Below are 23,456 nucleotides of genomic sequence, written 5' to 3'. Positions count from 1 at the left end.
AAGTTCTTAAAAAGATGGAGGAAAAAGCTAAATCCATGCAAACTGTTAAAGATTTTTTACAAGTACAACCTCCAAGGTTTAGTAGGCATTGGCCTTCCAAGAATTGGTCATTTCCTGCCTCTTCCAGACCTTCTCAGTCCAAACCCAAATCCAGCAGCGCTCCCAGGCTTCAGTCCCAAGGTACGCACAGGACTAAGTAGTGGGGGGCCTCCACTGCCAAATCTGGGAGTAATAACACTCCCCCCATATGGTAAACTGTCTCAATGACTTCTTTTTAAAACTTTCAAGCACTTCTCAACTGACTGCCCCTTTGGGGGGAAAGATTGCTCTTCATGCCAAGAACTGGGAACTCATTACCCAGGAAAAGTGGGTTTTTAAATATTGTGTCCCAGGGATACAGATTTCACTTCCACACGTTACCAACACCAAGCGAGTGGCCAGATCTACCCCCAAATCAGTGGGCAGAATTCCAAAAGCAAGTACTTTCTCTCTTAAGCAAAGGGGCTATTCAATTGGTACCAGAAGAGGAATAGGGACAAGGTTTCTACTCAAGACCTTTCCTGGTACCCAGAAAAGACAATTCATGGCGTCCTATCCTGGACGTGTCTACTCTAAATTCCTTTTTGGTGATTCCAAAATTCGAGATGCTAACTCTTCACCAGTTGCGCCCTATGCTAGGCAAAGACGCCTGGTTGGCAATACTAGATTTAAAGGAAGCATACCTGCACATCCCAATCAGGGAATCTTGCAGAAGATACCTACACTTCAAAGCAGGCTACATGCACTGTTAGTTCTCTGCACTGCCCTTTGGCTTATCTACTTCGCCCAGATTATTCACAAAGTGCCTAGCTCCAGTCATTGCATTTTGCAGGCAAAGAAATATTCAAATATACCTGTACCTGGACGATTGTCTAATTCAGGCAGAAAGCCAGGACAGAATTTTGAATCATCTGGCCTTTGTACAAAGGGTACTGACTTGTCTGGGGTACACCATAAATGAAAAGAAATCACACCTGGTACCCTGTCAACAAATTATATTCCTGGGAGCAAGCTTGAATGCAACTTCCCAGATGGCTTTCCTCATGCCGGAGAAACAAATTCATTTGACAACCTACTTCAAACAAGTGGCCACAAAAACCCTGTTATCTGCAAGGCAAATACTACAAGCCTTGGGGTTCATGGCCTCCTGCATCCTTCTAATTCCATATGCAAGATTCCATATGAGGAAACTATAATGGTGTCTAAAAAGCCTATGGTGTCAACATTCTCAGGATCTAGAAGCAATGATTCTTATCATACCTTGCCTACGCCTAGAGTTCCTTTGGTGGGCAGAGGCCTGCCACCAAAACAAGGGACTACCATTCACACTACCCCCTGCCACCCAAATCCTAACAACAGACGCATCAGACTATGCACGGGGGGCTCACCTGGCAGGGAAGTGCATTCAGGGCAAATGGAACCCAAGTCAAATGCATATCAATCAAAAAGAACTGTTAGCTGTACAGAATGCTCTAACAGCCTTCAAGGACAACATTCTTCCAGAACAATTAATGGTAAAGACAGACAACACCACTGTTATGTGGTACATAGACAAGCAGCGGGGTATCCATTCTTACCCCCTCTGCAGACTAGCCATGGCATTGTGGAACACAGTCTTGAGCTACCAAGTGCATCTACAAGCTCAATTCTTGCCAAGAAAACTAAATACACTGGCAGACGGACTAAGCAGAAACCTCATGGACCCACACGAGTGGAAACTGGTACCAAGGATCTTCAACATGTTGACAAGCAAATGGGGGAGCCCAGATATAGACCTGTTAGCCTCCCCAGAGAACTATCAATTGGACAAATTTTTCACAAGGACTCCCCACAAACAGGCATGGAAAGTGGATGCTCTGTCCTTTAGCTGGAAAAAGTTTATGCCTTTCCTCCTCTGCCTCTGCTCTCCAAAGTACTACTAAAGATCAAAAAAGACAAACCAAGGACGATTTTGATTGCACCAGACTGGCCATGCCAACACTGGTCTACCCCGTCTTGCGCAGTATGTCACTGTTGGCCCCACGGCACCTGTCTCAGACTCATACCTTGCTGTCTCAGCAGGAGAACCAGATTCTGCACCCTCAGCTTCAAACTCTGAACCTAGCAGCCTGGCTAATTTCCTAATTTCTCCTTTACCATCCCTCAGTAAACCAGTGATGGATATCATTTTAGAGGCAAGGAGGCCTAGTACTAGAAAATGTTATGCTGAAAATTGAAAAGATTTTGAGCCTGGAACCAATCTCAAGGGACGAGCACAGCAGCGCCCAATTTACCTCAGATTTTACAATACGTAACTGAGATGCTTCACAGGGGCCTATCTTTTTCCTTCATCAGAATTCACGCCTCAGCCATTTCAGCTCATTAGAACACAGAACCTCCCCTCTTCTCTTATCCACTGCTCAAGCAGTTCCTCAGAGGGGCCAAAAATTTAAGACCACCCAGGAGATCTCCGACCCCAGCCTGGGACCCTAACGTTGGTGCACTTCTTGTGTAATGTTATTCAGTGATTTTCTGATGTGCTTTGCTTCTGAGTGGCTGCGACATTCTTGAGATATGTAGAGGAAGACTGCATGGAAAACATTAGAGGTAAAGGGGAATGACGTAGAACCCAGGAAAGTTTCAGATGCTGAGCTGGCTGAAAACCTGTGGTTTCAGTCTTGATGGATGAAGAAGCTGGGTCATGATCCTTCAAGTCAGTTGTCATGGGAAGTAAATAACTTTTTTTCTTTTATGTTTCCTGTTTTGATATTTCAGTGTTACAGGTTTTGTTCAAGTTACTAGACTGAAAGTTTCAGATGCTGAGCAGGCTGAAAACCTGTGGTTTCAGTCTTGATGGATGAAGAAGCTGGGTCATGATCCTTCAAGTCAGTTGCCATGGGAAGTAAATAACTTTTTTCTTTTATGTTTCCTGTTTTGATATTTCAGTGTTACAGGTTTTGTTCAAGTTACTAGACTGAAGTATTGCTAATGGATTTTTAGGTCTGTTACTGTGTAATACACAGTTTATCCAAAAATTCTGTAGTTAATCCCTCATTGTTACCTCATTATTTCAGGTTTCTTTGTGCACAGCTGCCCAACCAGGTGCTGAAGAGCATAAGTATCATTGATACACCAGGAATTTTGTCTGGGGAAAAACAACGCATCAGCCGAGGTAAAGCCACAATCTGCTGTTATGTATATGTTGGCACTTAATTCTGATTTTGCAGTGAACTTGGTACTTTTTTGTCTTGCTTGACATCAGATTGCAGTCCTGTTAGATTATCTGGCATGTGGTGGTCTCTCTCTGGGGCTCAGGTTTCTAGCGCTTGTCCTTTTCTCCATAATACATTTCTCTAAAATAGTGTCTATGAATGCCTTCCACTCTAGGTCTCTCTTGCCTTGCTGCAGATTTGTCACATTGAAGAAATCGTTCCAGGCTACAATTGCAGTTTCATAATCTTTGTGTTAATTTTGGTTGTTATATTTTGCATTTACTCTGTCTTTGATTCAGTTCAGATAGTTGCTTTTTTGCAATTTTTTGGGTGTATTTGTGTCTGCAGTTTGCATTCCCCATGCTTTAGGGTGCTTTCAGTTAGTACAATGGTGTTGCTTTACAAATATTTTTCTCATTAATTAACCCTTCTATCTTTTTCAAAGTTCTACTTTTTTAATTTTTTTTTTCGCCATTGCTTCAAATTGGCAGTGTTGGCTCAGATATTTAGAAAGTTCAAATGTGGTTGTAAAATTTCACCACAAAATATCACCTTCTCTGTGTCTGATAGAGCGAAAACAGTGTAATGATTTTGTGTGTGAAATTTGTAAGTCTTTGCCTGTGGCACTTTGAAGGATAGAAGAAGTAATCTTAACCTGTTTCTGGCAAAGCTTTGACATATAAGGTGTATTTGCGGCTGACTCCATTTATCCTGTAAGTTGAATCTGTTGGTGATATTACTGCAGATACTACTGTGCACAAAAATGTTTAAACCTAAGATTGACTCTACAAGTCCTTACCACCCCACCCCCCAAAAAAAACTAAAACTGGTAATGTTGATCTTTGGGAGTTTCAGTTTCAGTACTTCGAGGACCAAGGCCAGCAGGGCTGTCACTCCTAGGTTTATAGGTTCATAGATGTTTACTTGGCTGATGACCACAGGGACCTTTTTTAGCCACGCATCCCAAATCTCTGACAAGTTCTGATACCCTTGATAAGTGTAAGCAGGGACTTGGGAGATGAACCATTTACAGGCTGCCTGTGTCCACAAGAGACATAGGTGCCAAACCAGGGATGAATTTCTTGTTCCCCATCCAATTGTCCAAGTTGCATTTTAATAAGTTTAGGGAAGAACTCTGTTTCACATGGATGGGGAGCCTGTTCCAGAGGGTTCCTTATTAAATCAGTGAATGCTTAAAATAGCGAATGCTATTTAATCAAACCTTTTTATTCGAAACGGCAAAATCCTGAACTCATGGAACAGTGATGTTTTTCCCCAGGGAAAGTAATAATTGCTGTGCCGTTTTCGGGACTTTGCCATTTCCTCAACTATGGTGCGATCTCGGAGTTGGTATATTTAAGTAGAGGGTGTGGGGGGCACAGCCCCCCCAAATTGGTGGGGGTGTGGGCAGCAAAGCCCCCCATTTTATTTTGTGTTTTTTTTTTGTTTGTTTTTTTATGAAGCAGCAATTTTTTCCCTGGGAAAAAAATCACTGCCTTGTGTTCGGGATTTTGCCATTTTGACATTTTGGGGTAGATTATATAGCTTTCGCTATTTTAATCATTCGCTGTTATAATATAGACCCATTCCAGAGATGGGATAATCACTGGGATACATTCCTGTCTCTCCAGCAGGTCCTGTTTATATCACAGGCAAGGTTTATGTCTTTAGAATGGATAACTCTGGTGCTGTTTGTTTTGCAGATGTTCTTCGTGTTTCACTGTTGCAGTCATCACATTTGGGTTATCTGTGTCGGATGCTGTCTCTTCTTCCATGACGTCAAGTCATCAGGGGTATAAAACATGCAGCCAATGTCATTACATCAGTCTTTCTTGCCGTGCAGTGCCCGAAGCAGAAGTAGTTCGCAAGTGCCGGTCGGCCGACTCCTGAAATTTTCATTTTCGAGTTTCAGAACCAAAGTCTTCAATAAAAGATAAGTACCCCAATTAGGGATCTTTTTTTTTGCTCCAACCGATGTCAGTGAAAGTTAACAATTGTCTTACCTGTGGAAAGCAAATACCTCATAAAGATTTTCATTCGTACTGCATCCCCTGCTTAGGCCCAGACCACAATGTCCCTCACTGTCGGTTTTGTGCCTTGTTCAACCCCTGAACTATTCGTCGTCGGGCTATATTTCCAGTAAATTATTTTGGTACTCTGTATCCGTACTCTGAAATGGCTTTGGCAAGCCATCCGACTACCGATCTTCTGAAAAACCGTAAGGATAAAGACAGAAACAGACTGCATAGGTCCAAAACTGCTGACGATAACTTCCGTTAAGCTAGTCGCCAGTCTGCTGGTACTCAGTGATGCACTTTCGCAGCCCCTGATGCCCACAACTTCAGATTCACAGGCCTCTACTGAGACCCATTCGGAGTCCGGTATGCCGCGACATTCTTATTCGACTATGGAATCTGCGGATGTCTCTACCTTGGATGGGTCCAGAGCCGCTGTGCAGGCACCGGCTTCTGAGGGTGTATTCAGGCCTACAGACTTGCATTTTAAACCAACGCCATCTTCTTCATCCAGGCCTAAAACTCGCACCACGCCTAGAAAACTGACGTCCAAACTGCATGGTCAGGCCCATATGCCTAAAAAACAAATGCTTAGAATGGCTGAAGACCTTATTACCTTAATTAGGGGAAGCCAGCCTTCTCCCTCTAAGAGACCTAGAACTGATCTTCCTTCTGATTCTTCTGATCAGGAATCTGATATTTCTGATGTTCTTTGTGTTGCACTGTTGCAGTCATTACATTTGGGTAATCTGCTGGCAAGTTGCCCTCAGTCGGCCTGAATAACAAAGTCTTGGGTCATGCGTCGGTTGCTGTCTCTTCTTCCATGACGTCAGGTCGTCAGGGGTATAAACATGCAGCTGACGCTATTTTAATCAGTGTTTCTTGCTGCGTAGTGCAGAAGCAGTTCACAAGTGCCGGTCGGCCAACTCCTGAAATTTTCATTTTCGAGTTTCAGAACCGAAGTCTTCAACCTAAAGCTAAGTACCCCGTTGGGGAAACCTTTTCTTGCTCCTTACCGATGTCAGTAAAAGTTAATAATTGTATTACTTGTGGGAAGCAAATACCTCATAAGGATTTTCATTTGTACTGTATTTCTTGCCTAGGCGCTGACCATAACGTGCCTTGCTGTCGGTTTTGTGCTAAATTTAACCAAAGCACTATTAAGCATCAGTATATTTTTGCTTTTAAGTATTTTGGCTCAAGATTTAACTATCCAGAAATGTCATCGGTTAGCAATCTGACTACCGGAGTTCACAAATAACGCAAAGAAAAAGACAGAGACAGACTGCCGAGGTCCAAAACCGACAACGAAGCTTCTCCTAAGCCAGTCGCCGGTTCACCGGTACTCGGTGAGGTGCTTTCGCAGCCCCTGATGCCCCCTACTTTTGATTCGCAGGCCTCTACTGAGACCCATTCAGAGTCCGGTATGCCACAAGACTCTTCAGGTATTGAACCTGTGGATGTCTCTCCCTTAGATGGGTTCGGAGCCGCTGAGCAGGCACCGGCTTCTGAGGGTGTTTTCAGGCCTAAAGATTTGTATATTAAACAGACGCCATCATCAAAGACGAGGGCAAACCCAACTTCTACGTCTAAAAAACTGACACACGGGACATGTATACAGGTCCCTATGCCTATAAAGCAAATGATCAAAATGGCTGAGGATTTAATTACCTTGATCAGGTGTTCCCAACCCCCTCCTGCTAAGAGGCCTAGGCAAGGCAGTGATTATGAATCTTCAGATCAGGTTTCCATTTCTTCTGATCAGGAATTTTCTATCCCCCCCTTATGAGGACTCTGATGAAGAAGAATCCATCCATTCTGATTCTCCTCCAGAGGATTTTTCTTTTGGAGAAACTTTGCATACCTTATGGGAACATTTTCATTGGGAGAGTCAGGATTTTTCAGAATCCAAAACGAGGCTCAGGGATTTCCTTCTTCTTCGTCAGCATAGGCCTTTGGCAATACCTCCTGATGTTCATTGTGCATACAGCTGCAGTCATAACAGATGGGTTTTCCTGCCGTCAGGCAGGTCCTCGGTCGGCCGAATTCCAAAGTCTAGGTCCGGCGTCGGTTGTCATCGCTTCTATCCTGACATCAGTGCGACAGGGGTATAAAAGAACCAGCCGACGCCATTTTCTTCAGTCTTTCTTGCCGCGCGGTGCTCGAAGCAGAAGCAGTTCGCAAGTGCTGGTCGGCCAGCTCCTGAGATTACGAATATTTTTCAACCGAAGTCTTCTTGAAAGCTAAGTACCCCGTTGGGGAAACTTTTCTTGCCTCAGACCGATGTCAGACAAAGTTGTTAATTGCATTTCATGTGGGAAGCAAATACCGCATAAGGATTTTCATTCCCTCTGCATTCCTTGCTTAGGCCCAGACCACGATGTCTCAGCCTGTTGTTTTTGTGCTACATTCAACAGACGCACTATTAAGCGTCGGGCGGAGTTCGCTCAACACTATTTTGGCAAAAAGTTTAATTACATTATGTCGTCGGATGCTCCGACTCCAGTTTTGAGTAAAAGGCGCAAAGATAAGGACTGACATACGAGGTCCGCGACTTCTACCGACACCACGCTAAAGCCGACTACAGGTGCTCCGGTTCTCAGCGAGGCGCCTACGCAGCCCCTGACTACCGATGACACTTCATTGGCGGTGTCTTCTGTGCCCGAGGTCGCAAGCTCTTCGGCCCACACCCCGACTACAGATACCGAAGCCACTCTTGGCGGGGAAACTCAGAGTTTAGATAGGCCTGCCACCTCTCAAGGTGTCTTCAGGCCTTCTTCTTCTTTTTCCATCAAGGCTTTCACTAAGTCTAAAGCAGCCATGCATACTAAAAGACAAGCTTCACAGGGTCCCTCTGAAGGCCCCATGCCTAAAAAGCAGATGCTCAAAATGGCTGAGGATTTGATTACTCTTATCAGGGGTTCTCAACCCCGGACAAAAGGCCCAGAGTGGAGGAAGAATCCCCTTCCTCGGACCAGGCCTCCATTATTTCAGAACATTCTGAAGACCAGGAACATTCATACTCCCCTTTTGAAGATTCTGATGCAGAGGAGTCCATTCCCTCCGTCCCCCGTCCCCCCCTGGGAAGGCCAAGAGTACTCGAGACTCCAAGAAAAGGCTTAGGGATTTCCTCTTGCTCCCTCAGCACAGGCCGCTGGCTATACCTCCTGTCTTAGACATACTAGATGATGTGTATTCGGAGGCCTGCCTCAACCCAGATTCTTTACCTCCAGCTGCAGTCAAGCCTGACCTGTATTACTGGGTTCCTGATTCACACCAATTCCTATACAAAAGCCATGCAGCTGACCCAGAAACTATTTCACAGGGTCCCAAGGGAATTAAGGCCTCCACTGCTAAAAATCCATTACCTTCAGAGAGAGATTCCAGAGCTTTAGAAAGGTGGGGGAAAAAAGGATACACCTCGGCCACCTTAACCATGAGGGCATTAAACTGTCAGTTCCATATGTTAAAGTACCAACAGTTTCTGTTATCACAGTTGAAAAGTAAAATGTCACAACCTGAACAACCAGACTTGAAGGAGTTGCAGGATTTGTTACATAGTGCAGAGCAAGTGGGTAAACATACCTTGCAATGTGGTTTTGATGCTTTAGAGGCCTCATGTAGAGCTGCTGTTACAGGATCAGTCATACGTAGACATGCTTGGCTCAAAGAGCAAACCTTACCAGATCATGTCAAAGCTAAATTACTAGATGCACCTCTTCAAAAAGATGTATTGTTTGGTGTTAAAGCTGAGGAGGTATTAAAGAAAATGGAGGAAAAGGCAAAATCAATGCAAACAGTGAAAGATTTTCTACAGGTACAACCTCCACGTTTCAGTAGAAATTGGCCTTCAAAAAATTGGTCCTTTCCAGCCACAGACAGACCCCAAAGAGGTAGATACAGGCGCCCGAGGGTATAGGGCAATCTCAAGGATCGTTTAGAGGCAGACAATGGCAAGCACCTACACAAAGAAGTGGTGAGGATAGTTCACAGCCATTCAGAAAGCAGAACCAATGACTTTCCCCTTTGCATGCCAAGCAAGGCTCAAATGGCAGCACCTTTAATTGGAAAACTGGCATTATTTTCGAAAAATTGGCATATTGTCACAAAAGACAAATGGATCCTGGACATTATAGACAGAGGCTACAGATTCCACTTTCACACCCTTCCAAAAATGAGAGGCATGCCAAACCTGCTACACAATCAAAAGGCAGAGGCACAAAAACAAATTTCAGATCTCATGGACATGAAAGCTATTCAAGAGGTACCTGCACAAGAACAGGGTCAAGGTTTTTATTCCAGACTATTCCTGGTATTAAGGAAGGGCAAAGATTGGAGACATGTTTTGGACCTATCCATCCTAAACACATTTTTACTCGTGCCAAAATTCAAGATGCTCACATTACAGCAACTTCTTCCCATGCTGGGCAAGGAGTCTTGGCTGGTAACATTGGACCTCAAGGAGGCATACCTGCATGTCCCAATCAGACAAGATTGCAGAAGATACCTCAGATTTCTTGCAGGTTCAACCCATTATCAATTCTCTGCATTGCCCTTTGGCTTATCTACTGAGCCCAGAGTGTTCACGAAATGCCTGGCATCAGTAATTGCCTACTGCAGACTTCAAGGGATACAAATATACCCATATTTGGATGACTGCCTGATCCAAGCGGATTGCAAGCACATACTTCTGAAACATCTGGCGTTTGTAATAATGTTGTTGAACTCTCTGGGATACACAGTCAGCAAAAAGAAATCAAGGCTAATACCCTCTCAAACAATAACTTTCCTGGGTGCCAGCTTGAATACAAATACCCAGATGGTCTACCTCACGCCAGAGAAACAAGGGCAACTAACTCAATACTTCAGAAAACTGGCAACTTTCACCAGGCGGACTGCAAGGAAAATCCTGCAGGCTCTGGGATTCATGGCATCTTGCATCCTGCTAATCCCATGTGCAAAGCTGCATATGAGGAAACTTCAATGGTACCTAAAAAACCTATGGTCTCAACACAGCCACAGTTTGGAAACAATGATACCACTGATTCCATGTCTTCAAAAGGAATTTCTGTGGTGGGCTTGAGCATGCCAAAGAAACACAGGTTTCCCATTCTGAAAGCCTCAAGCAAATCAAGTCATCACAACAGACACCTCGGACTACGCCTGGGGGGTGCACATGACAGATCGGTGCATTCAGGGCAAATGGTCCCAAAAAGAAAAGCACCTACACATCAATCAAAAGGAAATGCTAGCAGTAATAAATGCTATAATGGCTTTCAAAGACCTACTGCATCCAGGGCCAGCTATTGATAAGGACAGATAACACCACAGTAATGTGGTACATAAATAAACAGGGAGGAACTCATTCATACCCCTATGCAGGCTAGCCATGTCTCTTTGGAACATGGCTCTGGAACTACAAATTGAACTTCAAGCACAGTACCTGCCAGGCAAGGAAAACACGCTGGCAGACAACCTAAGCAGAAATATGACAGATCCACACGAATGGAAGTTGCTTCCTCAAGTTTTTACAAAAATAATTCAAGCATGGGGAAGGCCAGACATAGATCTCTTTGCCTCCCACAGAAATCACCAATTGACAAAATTCTGCTCAAGGACCTTTCATCCACAGGCCTGGAAAGTGGATGCACTCTCTTTCAGTTGGACAACAATGACAGTTTATGCCTTTCCACCTCTTCCTCTGCTGCCCATAGTTCTATTAAAAACCAGAGCAGACAGACCAAAGATGATTCTCATTGCTCCAGACTGTCCAAAACAACACTGGTACCCACTCCTGAGGAGCCTGACGCATTCCCCACCATGGATCCTGCCTCTAATGGCTCTTCTACTGACTCAGCACAACTTCAAAACTCTTCACAGTCAGCTGAAAACACTCAGTCTAGCCGCATGGAAGATTCCTTAAATTCACAACAGACCCTACTCTCCAAGGAGATGCAGGATGTCATTTTGGAGGCCAGAAGGCCTTCTACTAGAAAAGCCTACTCCGCAAAATGGAAACGGTTTTGTGCCTGGAATCAGAAAAAGGGTCAGAATCCTGGAAATACTGAATTTACCTCAAATATTACAGTACCTAGCTGAGATGCTAAGCAGTGGACTTTCATTCTCCTCCATCAAAATCCATGCCTCAGCCATTTCTGCAGAATACAACACTGATCCTCCTTTATTCTCTCACCCCCTTTTAAGACAGTTCCTCAGAGGGGCTAAGAATATAAAACCCCCCAGGAAACAACCAGTACCTGCTTGGGACCTCAATTTCATTCTAGAAAAACTGACCTTGCCTCCTTTTGAGCCAGCTGCTTCAACAGAACTGCAATATTTGTCCTGGAAAACAGCCTTCCTTCTGGCTATCATCTCAGCTCGCAGGGTTTCGGAAATACAAGCCCTCATGGCTGTGCAGCCATTCATCATTTTCCATCAGGACAGAGTTTCCTTACGAACCAATCCTTCCTTTATGCCAAGGGTAGTGTCCAGGGTAGCCTTGAATCAGGCTATCCACTTACCTACCTTTTACCCTAATCCTCAAAACAAAGGGGAGAGACTACTACATTCCTTGGACATTCACAGACAGCTATGTTATTATTTGGACAGAACAAAGCCTTTCAGAAAATCAGAGCAACTCTGTGTCCTATGCTACAGGAGCTCAAGGGAAGCCTATCTCCAAACAGACAATCTCAAAATGGATAGCCCACTGCGTACGCTTTTGTTACTCTTTTCATGGTAAAAATGTACCTGCAGGCATCAGATCTCACTCCATAAGGGCCACAGCTACCTCTGCAGCTTTCCTCAGGGGGGTTCCTACCAAAGATATTTTGGAAGCAGCCACTTGGAGTTCTGTTCATACTTTCTCCAAGCACGATCACCTACCATTATACTCCAAATCTAGAGCAGGCTTTGCCACTGCAGTCTTGCAGGGCATCCTGGCTCCTCCTAGTTCCACCTAGTGCCTACCACCCCTTTTTTAGCTTTGGGATTCTACCCATCTGTTATGACTGCAGCTGTATGCACGATGAACATAGTACAGTTTTGTACCTACCATAAATGTAGATGTTCGAGTGCTAATACAGCTGCAGTCCAGGTTTCCCTCCCTCCTTCCCCTCTTGGGACAGGCCTACCTCCTCATACAACCTGATTGGGGTATTCTTTTATGGTGTATTTGCTTGCAACTACTGTTTTTTGATTATATGGCATTGCATTTTTACATAAATTTATGTATTGCCTTCCTTCTGGGGGCACCTGACATCTGGGGCAAGAAAAACTGAAGAAAATGGCGTTGGCTGGTTCTTTTATACCCCTGTCGCACTGACGTCAGGGAAGAAGTGACGACATCCGATGCCAGACCTAGACTTTGGAATTCGGCCGACCGAGGACCCGCCTGACGGCAGGAAAACCCATCTGTTATGACTGCAGCTGTATTAGCACTCGAACATCTACATTTATGGTAGGTACAAAACTGTACTTTTTAGACATTGTTGATGATGTTTTATCAGAATCCAGCTTGGCTCCTGATTCCCTGCCTCCGGCTCCTAGTAAGCCAGACAGATATTACAGGGTTCCTGACTCCCACAAGTTTCTTTTCAAAAATCCTACTGCTGATCCTGAAACAATTTCTCAGGGTCCCAAGGGTGTTAAGGCTTCTACTGCTAAAAATCCTACCCCTTCTGATAGAGACTCCAGGGCACTGGATAGATGGGGTAGGAAGGTTTACACGTCTGCAACCCTGGCTATCAGGGCTTTAAACTGTCAATTTCATATGCTTAAATATCAGCAGCATGTCATCAGCTTACTGAAACAGAAAATGATGTTGATTTCTGACTGTGTGGAAAATAAAGAGTTGCAGGATTTATTGCATTCGGCTGAACAAGTTGGAAAGCATACTTTGCAATGTGGTTTTGATTCCTTGGAGGCCTCTTGCAGGGCTGCCGTAACTGGATCTGTGGTAAGAAGGCATGCTTGGTTCAAGGAGCAAAATCTGCCTGATCATGTTAAACCAAAATTGTTGGGTGCTCCTTTACAACAAGACAGTCTATTTGGAAATAAGGCATAAGAAGTTTTGAAAAAGATGGAAGACAAAGCTAAATCTATGCAAACTGTAAATGATTTCTTACAAGTGCAGCCACCCAGGTAAAGTAGGCACTGGCCTACTAAGAATTGGTCCTTTCCAGTACCCAACAGAGCCGCTCAGGTCAAACCCAGACACTCCAAAGGCTCCAGGTTTCAGTCACAAGGAACTACAGAACAAAACAATGGGGTGCCTCCACCTCTAAATCTAGAAGTAGCAAGCCCCCCCCCCCACGGTAAACAGTCTCAATGACTTTCCTCTGCCATTTCCAAGCACTTATCTTTTTGCAGCCCCTTTGGGGGGGTGAAATAGCACTTCATGCACAAAATTGGCATTTAATTACTCAGGACAAGTGAGTGTTAAATATAGTATCCCAGGGATACAGTTTTCATTTCCACACATTGCCAATTCCAAACGGATGGCCAGATCTGCCTCCAAATCAGTGGGCAGAGGCCCAGAAACAAGTTCTGTCCCTCATGGATATGGGGGCTATTCAACCAGTACCAGAAAAGGAAAAAGGACAAGGCTTTTATTCAAGACTTTTCCTAGTACCCAGAAAAGACAACTCATGGCATCCAATTCTGGACTTATCCATTCTAATTACTTTCCTGGACATTCCAAAATTCAAGATGCTGACTCTACAACAGTTACTGCCTATGCTGGGCAAGGGTGCCTGGTTGGTAACTCTAGACTTAAGAGACTTACCTGCATATCCCAATCAGGGAATCTTGCAGAAGATACCTCTGCTTCAAAGCAGGCTTTTTGCATTACCAGTTCTCTGCACTGCCCTTTGGCTTATCTACTGCGTCCAGGGTCTTCACAAAGTGCCTGGCACCAGTAATTGCATTTTGCAGACAAAGAAACATTCAAATTTATCCTTATCTGGACGATTGTCTAATCCAGGCAGAAACAAGGACACTCTTCTACAACATCTGGCATTTGTGAAACGGCAACTAACATGCCTAGGGTACACTATAAACAAAAAGAAATTACAACTGGTACCCTCTCAAGTAATTACATTCCTGGGTGCAAGCTTGAATACAACTGTCCAGATGGCTTACCTCACGCCAGGCAAACAAATTCAATTGATGACATACTTCAAACAAGTGACCACAAAAACCCAGCTATCTGCAGGACAAATTCTGCAGGCCTGGGGTTCATCGCTTCCTGCATTCTTCTAATTCCATATGCAAGACTGCATATGAGGAAACTTCAATGGTACCTAAAAAGCTTATGGAGTCAACATTGTTACAGCCTGCAAACAATGATTCCTGTCATTCCTTGCCTGCAGCAGGAGTTCCTGTGGTGGGCAGAGGCCTGTCACCAAAACAAGGGACTGTCATTCATTCCACCCCCTGCCACCCAAACCCTGACTACAGACACATCAGATTATGCTTTGGGGGCCCATCTGGCAGGCAGATGCATTCAGGGCGAATGGTGCCCAAATCAAATGCACCTACATATCGACCAGAAATAAATACTAGCTCTACAGAATGCTCTGACAGCCTTCAGGGATTTTCTTCATCCAGGACAGCTACTGATAAAGACGGACAACACCACAGGTATGTGGTACATAAACAAGCGGGGGGGGGGGGTACCCACTCCTACCCCCTTTGCAGACTAGCCATCGCTTTGTGGAACTCAGCCTTGACTTACCAAATACATCTACAAGCTCAGTTCCTGCCAGGAAAGCAAAATACTCTGGCAGACGAACTAAGCAGAAATCTTATGGACCCTCACGAATGGAAACTGGTTCCACAAATTTTCAGCATGTTGATACGAAGATGGGTGAGCTCTGACATAGATCTTTTTGCCTCTCCCCAAAACTATCAGTTGGACAAATTCTGCACAAGAACTCATCACAAAAAAGCTTGGAAAGTGGATGCTATGTCCTTTAAAAATTATTCTGATTGCTCCAGACTGGCCTTGCCAACACTGGTACCCGTTTCTACGCAATATGTCACACCTACCTCTATGGTACCTGCCTCAGACACCTCACCTACTGTCTCAGCAGAACTATCAAATTCTGCACACTCAGCTCCAAACTCTGAATCTTGCAGCATGGCTAATCAACTAATTTCACCAGTCACGTCTCTCAGTAAACCTGTGATGAATGTCATTTTGGAGGCTAGAAGACCTAGTACTAGAAAATCTTATGCTGCTAAATGGAAAAGATTCTGTGCCTGGAACCAAGCACGAGGAATAAACACAGCAATGCCCAATATTCCTCAGATTCTGCAATATTTAACTGAGATGCTTCACAAGAGCCTATCTTTTTCTTCTATAAAAATCCATGCCTCAGCCATTTCGGCTCATTACAACACAGAGCCTCCTCTCTTTTCTCACCCCCTGCTAAAGCAGTACCTCAGAGGGGCCAAAAATTTGAGGCCTCCCAGGAGAGCTCCAACTCCTGCATGGGAGCTCAATTTTGTGCTAGAAAAACTCACCCTACCTCCTTTTGAACCAGCTGCTACTGCAGACATAAAATTCCTCTCTTGGAAGACGACTTTTTTTTTTTTTTTTTAGAAGTCACTTCAGCTAGAAAGATTTCAGAACTACAGGCTCTCGTAGCAGTGGAGCCTTTCATTATCTTTTATCCGGACAGGGTGGCCCTCAGGACCAGTCCATCCTTTATGCCTAAGGTGGTATCCAGTGTGGCTCTTAATCAGACCATTCATCTGCCAACTTTTTTCCCAAATCCACAGAACAAGGGGGAGCGGATACTGTATTCATTGGATGTACACAGACAACTAAGATTCTATTTAAACAGGACAAAATTTCTAAGAAAATCTGAGCAACTACTGGTGGCATTTGCTGCAGGGGCAGAGGGAAAGGCTATTTCAAAACAGACTATTTCAAAATGGATAAGCCATTGTATTCGTTTCTGCTACATGCACCATGGAAAACCTGTCCCCAAGGGGATCAGATCCCATTCCACCAGGGCTGCATCTACTTCTGCAGTTTTTCCTCAGAGGGGTTCCTACCAGAGACATTCTAGTAGCTGCTGCTTAGAGCTCAGTTCATATGTTCACCAAATATTATCATTTACCTCTTTTCTAAATCCAGAGCAGGCTTTGCCACTGCTGTCCTGCAGGGCCTTATAGCTGCTCCTAATGCTGTATAATTCCATCCCCCCAACCATAGCTTTGGGATTCTACCCAAATATAATGACTGCAACAGTGAAACACGAAGAACATAGTACAGTTGTGTACACTTACCATAAATGTAGATGTTCGAGTGTATTCAGTCGCAGTCCTGGTTACCCACCTGCCAGCCCCCTATCTCTCTCTTGTTATACCTCTTCTTTCCTTTACTATGCTCAAAAGCCTTTTTGGTGTATTTGCTTTTAGTTGGAGGTACATTTTTTGGTGTTCTCAATTATGTGTGTGTGTGTGTGTGTGTGTGTGTGTGTGTGTATATATATATATATATATATATATATATATATATATATATATATATAGTTTTATTTATTTATTTTTGCTCCCCATTTGGGGGGCACCGGACATCATCTGGGGCAAGAAAAACTGATTAAAATGGCGTCAGCTGCATGTTTTATACCCCTGATGACCTGATGTCATGGAAGAAGAGACAGCAACTGACGAAGGACCCAAGACTTTGTTATTCAGGCCGATTGAGGGCAATCTGCCAGCAGATTACCCACATGTAATGGCTGCAACATTGAATACACTCGAACATCTACATTTATGGTAAGTGTACACAACTGTACTTTTCTTCTGATTACCAGGATTTGCCCTTATCTACATATGAAGATTCAGATGCAGAGGATTCCATTCCCTCTGCTTCCCCTCCAGAAGATTTTTCTTTTGGTGAAACCTTGCACACTCTTAGGGAGCATTTCCACTGGGAAAGCCAGGATTACTCTGACTCCAAAAAGAGGCTTAGGGAATTCTTACTCCTTCCTCAACACAGGCCTTTAGCTATCCCTCCTGTTCTGGACATTGTAGATGATGCTTTCTTGGAATCTAGCCTTTCCCCAGACACTTTACCTCCAGCTCCCAGAAAACCTGACAGATATTACAGAGTACCTGACTCTCACAAGTTCCTCTTCAAGAATCCTACTGTGGATCCAGAGACCATTTCCCAAGGACCAAAGGGCATTAAGGCTACTGCTGCCAAAAATCCTACCCCTTCTGATAGAGATTCTAGAGCCTTGGACAGATGGGGTAAGAAGGTATACACTTCTGCTACTTTGGCCATTAGGGCTTTAAATTGCCAGTTTTATATGTTAAAGTACCAGCAGCATATTATGGGACTACTTAAACAGAAAATGATGTTGATTCCTGACTGTGCTGAACACAAAGAATTACAGGATTTAATGCATTCTGCAGAACAAGTCGGTAAACATACTTTGCAATGTGGTTTTGACTCTTTAGAAGCATCTTGCAGGGCTGCTGTCACTGGGTCTGTACTTAGAAGGCATGTTTGGCTTAAGGAGCAAAACTTGCCAGATCATGTTAAAGCTAAATTACTGGATGCTCCCTTAAACCAAGACTGCCTGTTTGGCAACAAAGCATCAGTCCTCAAAAAGGTGGAGGAAAAAGCTAAATATATGCAAACTGTTAAAGATTTCCTGCAAGTACAGCCTCCCAGATTTAGTAGGCATTGTCCTTCAAAGAATTGGTCCTTTCCAGTCTCTTCCAGGCTTTCTCAGACCAAACCCAAGAACAACAGACCACCTAGGTTACAGTCTCTGGCTACGCACAGGCCTTAGCGGTGGGGGGCTCCCACTTCCAAAGCAGGGAGTAGTAAGACACCCCCCTACGGAAAAATGGCACAATGACTTAACCTTAACCCTTCCAAGCCCTGCTCAACTGCCTGCTCCCTTAGGAAGAAAGCTCGCCCTGCATGCACAAAACTGGGAGCCCATTACCCAGGACAAATGGGTTTTGAATATAATTTCCCAAGGATACAGATTCCACTTCCACACCCTACCAACCCCAAACAGTTTGCCAGACCTACCCCCAAATCAGTGTGCAGAGGCCCAAGAGCAGGTTCTCTCTCTTCTAAGTATCAGGGCTATTCAGCCTGTCCAAGCAGAAGAAAGGGGACAAGGTTTTTATTCAAAACTTTTCCTGGCACCCAGAAAAGACAGCTCCTGGCATCCTATCCTGGACCTCTCTATTCTAAACACCTTTTTGGTAATCCCAAAATTCAAAATGCTAACACTTCAACAGCTGCTTCCGATGCTAGGCAAAGATGCCTGGCTGGCATCCTTAGACTTAAAGGAAGCTTACCTGCACATTCCAATAAGGAAATCTTTCAGGAAATACCTAAATTTCAGGGCAGGCTCCATGCACTATCAGATGTTCATCGTGTTACACTGCTGCAGTCATCACACTTGGGTTATCCTGCCGTCAGGCGGTCCCGCAGTCGGCCAGAGTTCCAAAGTCTTGGTCCGGCGTCGGTTGCTGTCTCTTCTTCCCTGATGTCAATGTGCCAGGGGTATACAAGATGCATCTGACGCCATTTTCTTCAGCTTTTCTTGCCGCGCGGTGCCCGGAGCAGAAGCAGTTCGCAAGTGCCGGTCGGCCGACTCCTGAGATTTTCAAATCGAATTTCAGACCAAAGTCTTCAATAAAGCTAAGTACCCTGTTGGGGAACCTTTTCTTGCCTCAGTCCGATGTCAGAAAAAGTTAACAATTGCATTTCTTGTGGGGAGCAAATACCTCATAAGGACTTTCATTCTTATTGTATTCCTTGCCTAGGCCCAGACCACAACGTCACAGGTTGTCGGTTTTGTGCTAGGTTTAATAAACGAACTATTAAAACATTGGTTTGATTTCGCCCGACATTATTTTGGTAGAAAATTTAATTATACCATGCCGTCGGAGCAACCGACGACCGGAATGCATAAAAAACGCAAAGATAAGGACAGACAGCCGAGACCCAAACCAGACTCTGAGGCCTCCAGATCAAGTTTGACCTACAAAAGGAGCCATTCAGCAGGATTACAGTGCAGATGAACCTTCCCTGCCTATCCTAAGTTGACTGGATAGTAGACCACCAAGTAGCCTATCTTCACATCTTTGTGGTAGTTGAGTCAAGGAAGAACTTCTGCATAGGAGCCAGTCACTTTCAAATTTGGACTGTGTCATTTAATTTCACCCCAACCCCCGAATATTCACCAATGTCTGCAGAGTGACAGGATCTTCTTTACCTGGATAGCTATTTCCTGGTAGCTCTGACTCTGGACAATTTCATAATGATGAGTGGCTGTCTTCTCCCACTATTCTAGTTCATAGGTATCACTGTGAAAACTGCAAAGATGTCCTTCAAGGATGCATCTGCAGTCCTAACAAATGGGTTGTCCTGCCTCAGGCAGCCCTTCGGTCGGCCGGATTCCAAAGTCTGGGTCTGGCCTCGGCTGATGTCGCACTTCACCCGACGTCATAGCTGCAGTCAATTGGGTATAAAGGCATCAGCCGACGCCATTTTCCTCCGTCTTTCTTGCCGCGTGGCGCCCGAAGCAGAAGCTGTTCGCAAGTGCCGGTTGGTCAGAACCAGAGATTACTACTACCGAAGACTTCTAAAAAGCAAAGTACCCCGTTGGGGACTCTTTCTTGCCTCAGCCGATGTCAGAAAAAGTGAATAACTGTTTAACTTGTGGGAAACAAATACCTCATAAAGATTTCCACTCTTACTGCCTACCTTGCTTAGGCCCAGACCACGACGTAGCAGCTTGTCTAGCCTGTGCTTCCTTCAACCGACGGACACTTAGACGTCGGTCGGAGTTTGCAGAGGAGTTTTTAGGCTCCGCTTTTGCTTACAACATGCCATCGGAGACTCCGACTTCACAATTAGCAAAAAAGCGTAAGGAAAAGGACCGACACTTGCGGTCCGCGGTTTCGGCCGAAACCGCGGTTAAGCCAACCGCGAGTGTCTCGGTTTCGGCTGAAACAGAGTCCTCGGTTCTTACTTCGGCCGAAAGCATGCCTCCTACTACCGAGGCCTCATCCAGCATGGCTGAATCTGCTACTGAAATTCCACCTGCTCTTACAGGTTCTCAGGATTTATCAGATACTATCCCTTTAGATATATCTACTCCTGCACGTGGAGCTGCTAGGCCCCCTGCATCCATGTCAATTAAGGCTTTTTCTAGGGCTAAAGCAGCTAAATCTTCAAAGACCATGCCTGCTAAAACCCCCTCACACAGGCCTAGCTCTAGTACTCAAATGCTCAGTCTAGCAGAGGATCTTATTTCTTTGATCAGGGGATCCCAGCCTCACCCTGACAGGGCCTCTCATCCCCCTCCAGAGAAGAGGCCTAGAGCAGAGCCCCCTGAGCCAGTTTCTACAGATTACTCCTCTGATGATTCAGAAAACTCAAATCCTCCAGAAGGCCCTTACTCTCCATATGAAGACTCCGACGCAGAAGACTCCATTCCTTCTGCCTCTCCTCCTGAGGAATTTTCTTTTGGGGAAACATTGCATGCTATGAGAGAACAATTTCAATGGTAGGGCCAGGATTTTTCAGACTCTAGGAAAAGGCTTAGGACCTTTTTACATTTGCCACAGCATAGGCCTTTAGCCATTCCTCCAGTACTTACAGTTGTGGATGATGCATTTAATGATGCTTGCACTGCCCCTGACTCTCTTCCCCCGGCCCCTGCTAAGCCCGACAGATACTACAGGGTTCCGGACACACATTATCACTTGTATAAGGCTCCTATTGCAGATCCTGAAACTATTTCTCAGGGCCCCAAAGCTGTAGCAGCTGCCTCTGCCAAAAACCCGCTGCCCTCTGAAAGAGAATCTAGGGCTTTAGAGAGATGGGGTAAAAAAGTTTATACTTCTGCTACGCTTTCGGCTAGGGCCTTAAACTGTCAATTCCACATGATTCAGCATCAGGAATTTTTGTTAGATCAGCTAACTAAAAAACTGTCCTTTCCTGAACCTTTATACCGTAAGTCCCTTCAGGAATTGGTACATAACACTCAGCAGGTCAGTAATCATTCCTTAAAATGCGGCTATGATGCACTGGAGGCTTCCTTTAGATCAGCTATGACTGGTACAGTGATCAGAAGGCATGCATGGTTAAAAGAGCAAACCTTACCAGACCATGTAAAGTCAAAGCTCCTAGATGCTCCCATGGAAAAACACAGTTTGTTTGGCTCCCCTGCACAGCAAGTGTTAAAGAAGGTGGAAGAAAAGGCAAAATCTGTCCAGACAGTCAAGGATTTCTTACAGGTCCAGCCTCCGAGGTTTAGTAGGAACTGGACTTCCAAGAATTGGTCCTTTCCAGACACCACCAGAGCACAGAGAGGCAGAAATAGGCGCCCAAGAGGCAGAGGTCAATCCAGAGGTGCCTACAGGGGACGTCAGTGGCAGCCTAACAACCAGAGAAGTACTGCCACAGATCCAGCCACTACCACTTCCACAGGACAATCACAGTGACTTGGCTCTGAAACCGCCTACCAGGGAACAACTAGAAGCACCCTTGGGCGGAAAGCTAGCCTTATTTTCAGTAAACTGGCATTACATTACAGGAGACAAATGGATTTTGCAGACAATAGACAAAGGTTACAGGTTTCACTTCCATACTCTACCAAGGAAGAGAGGAATACCAAACCTACCTCCAAACCAAAAGACAAACACTCTAGAACAAATAGACCACTTGCTAAGGATGAGAGCTATAGAAAAGGTACCGTCTATGGAACAAGGACAAGGATTTTATTCCAGACTTTTCCTGGTACCAAGAAAGGAAAATCAATGGAGACCTATTCTCGACCTGTCCGCTCTAAACACATATCTCATTGTTCCAAAATTCAAGATGCTGACACTACACCAACTTCTTCCCATGCTGGGCAAGGAGTCTTGGCTGGTAACTCTAGATCTCAAGGAGGCATACCTGCACGTCCCCATACGACCAAATTGCAGAAGATACCTCAGATTTCTTGCAGGATCAGAGCATTATCAATTCTCAGCATTGCCTTTTGGCTTATCTACTGCGCCCAGAGTATTCATGGAATGCCTGGCATCAGTAATTGCTCATTGCAGGCTTCAGGGAATTCAAATTTATCCATACCTGGACGACTGCCTGTTACAAGCGGACAACAAAAACAAATTAACAAAATATTTGAGAAAGGTTATTCACCTATTGCAAGCCCTGGGATACACAGTCAACATAAAAAGTCAAGGCTGATACCATCCCAAAGGATAACTTTTTTGGGTGCAGATCTGGACACATCAAACCAAATGGCATTCCTCACAGCAGAAAAGCAGAAGCAACTGCCACTCTATTTCATGGCATTGACAACGCAGACCCAGCTTACAGCAGGAAAGTCCTGCAAGCCCTGGGTTACATGGCATCCTGCATAATATTGATTCCACATGCCAGACTACATATGAGGAAGTTGCAATGGTACCTAAGGAATTTATGATCTCAGCACAAGCACAGCCTAGAAACCCAAATTCCAATAATTCCATGCCTGAAACAAGAATTCCAGTGGTGGGCTCAGGCCTGTCAATTGAACAAAGGACTGCCCTTCCACAGGCCTCACCCAAGCCAGACTATCACCACGGACGCCTCAGACCTCGGTTGGGGGGCACACATGGTGGACAAGTGCATACAAGGCTTATGGACACAAGACCAACTGAACCTACACATAAATCAAAAAGAGATGCTGGCAGTAAAGCAGGCAATTCAGACATTCAGACCGTTTCTCCAACAGGGTCATTTGCTGATAAGGACGGACAACACCACAGTTATGTGGTATATCAACAAACAGGGAGGCACACATTCATATCCTCTATGCCGGATGGCAATGGACCTTTGGAATGTGGCCCTGAACCTCAACATCCAGCTCCAAGCCATATTTGTGCCAGGAAATGAAAATATACTAGCAGACATCTTAAGCAGAACTACCACGGATGACCACGAATGGATGTTGCATCCAGACATCTTCAAATCCATTACAAGGAGATGGGGACTACCAGAAATAGACCTGTTCGCATCCCCTCACAACCACCAATTGAAAAAATTCTGCACAAGGACATACCACCCACTTGCTTGGAAGGCGGACTCCCTATCCTTCAGTTGGGAAAACCTGACAGCATATGCATTCCCACCTCTTCCTTTGATGCACAAAGTGCTACTGAAGATCAAAGA

At 44.8% G+C, this 23,456-nt stretch overlaps 1 protein-coding gene across 1 annotated transcript in view; it reads left to right on the top strand.

Annotated features, from left to right (window-relative positions):
* EHD4 (EH domain containing 4) overlaps positions 1–23,456 on the top strand; it is an 886,342-nt gene that overhangs the window by 337,323 nt on the left and 525,563 nt on the right. The window contains exon 3 of the mRNA XM_044074173.1: positions 3,093–3,190. Coding sequence (XP_043930108.1) covers positions 3,093–3,190 — 98 coding nt within the window. The remainder of the gene's footprint in view (positions 1–3,092; positions 3,191–23,456) is intronic.

The sequence above is a fragment of the Protopterus annectens genome, chromosome 6.part0 (genome assembly GCF_019279795.1).
Source record: "Protopterus annectens isolate FY-2018-M chromosome 6.part0, PAN1.0, whole genome shotgun sequence".
NCBI classification, from domain to species: Eukaryota; Metazoa; Chordata; order Ceratodontiformes; family Protopteridae; genus Protopterus; species Protopterus annectens.
Note: the sequence above shows the minus strand (reverse complement) of the source record. Positions and strands in the feature narration are given on the sequence as shown.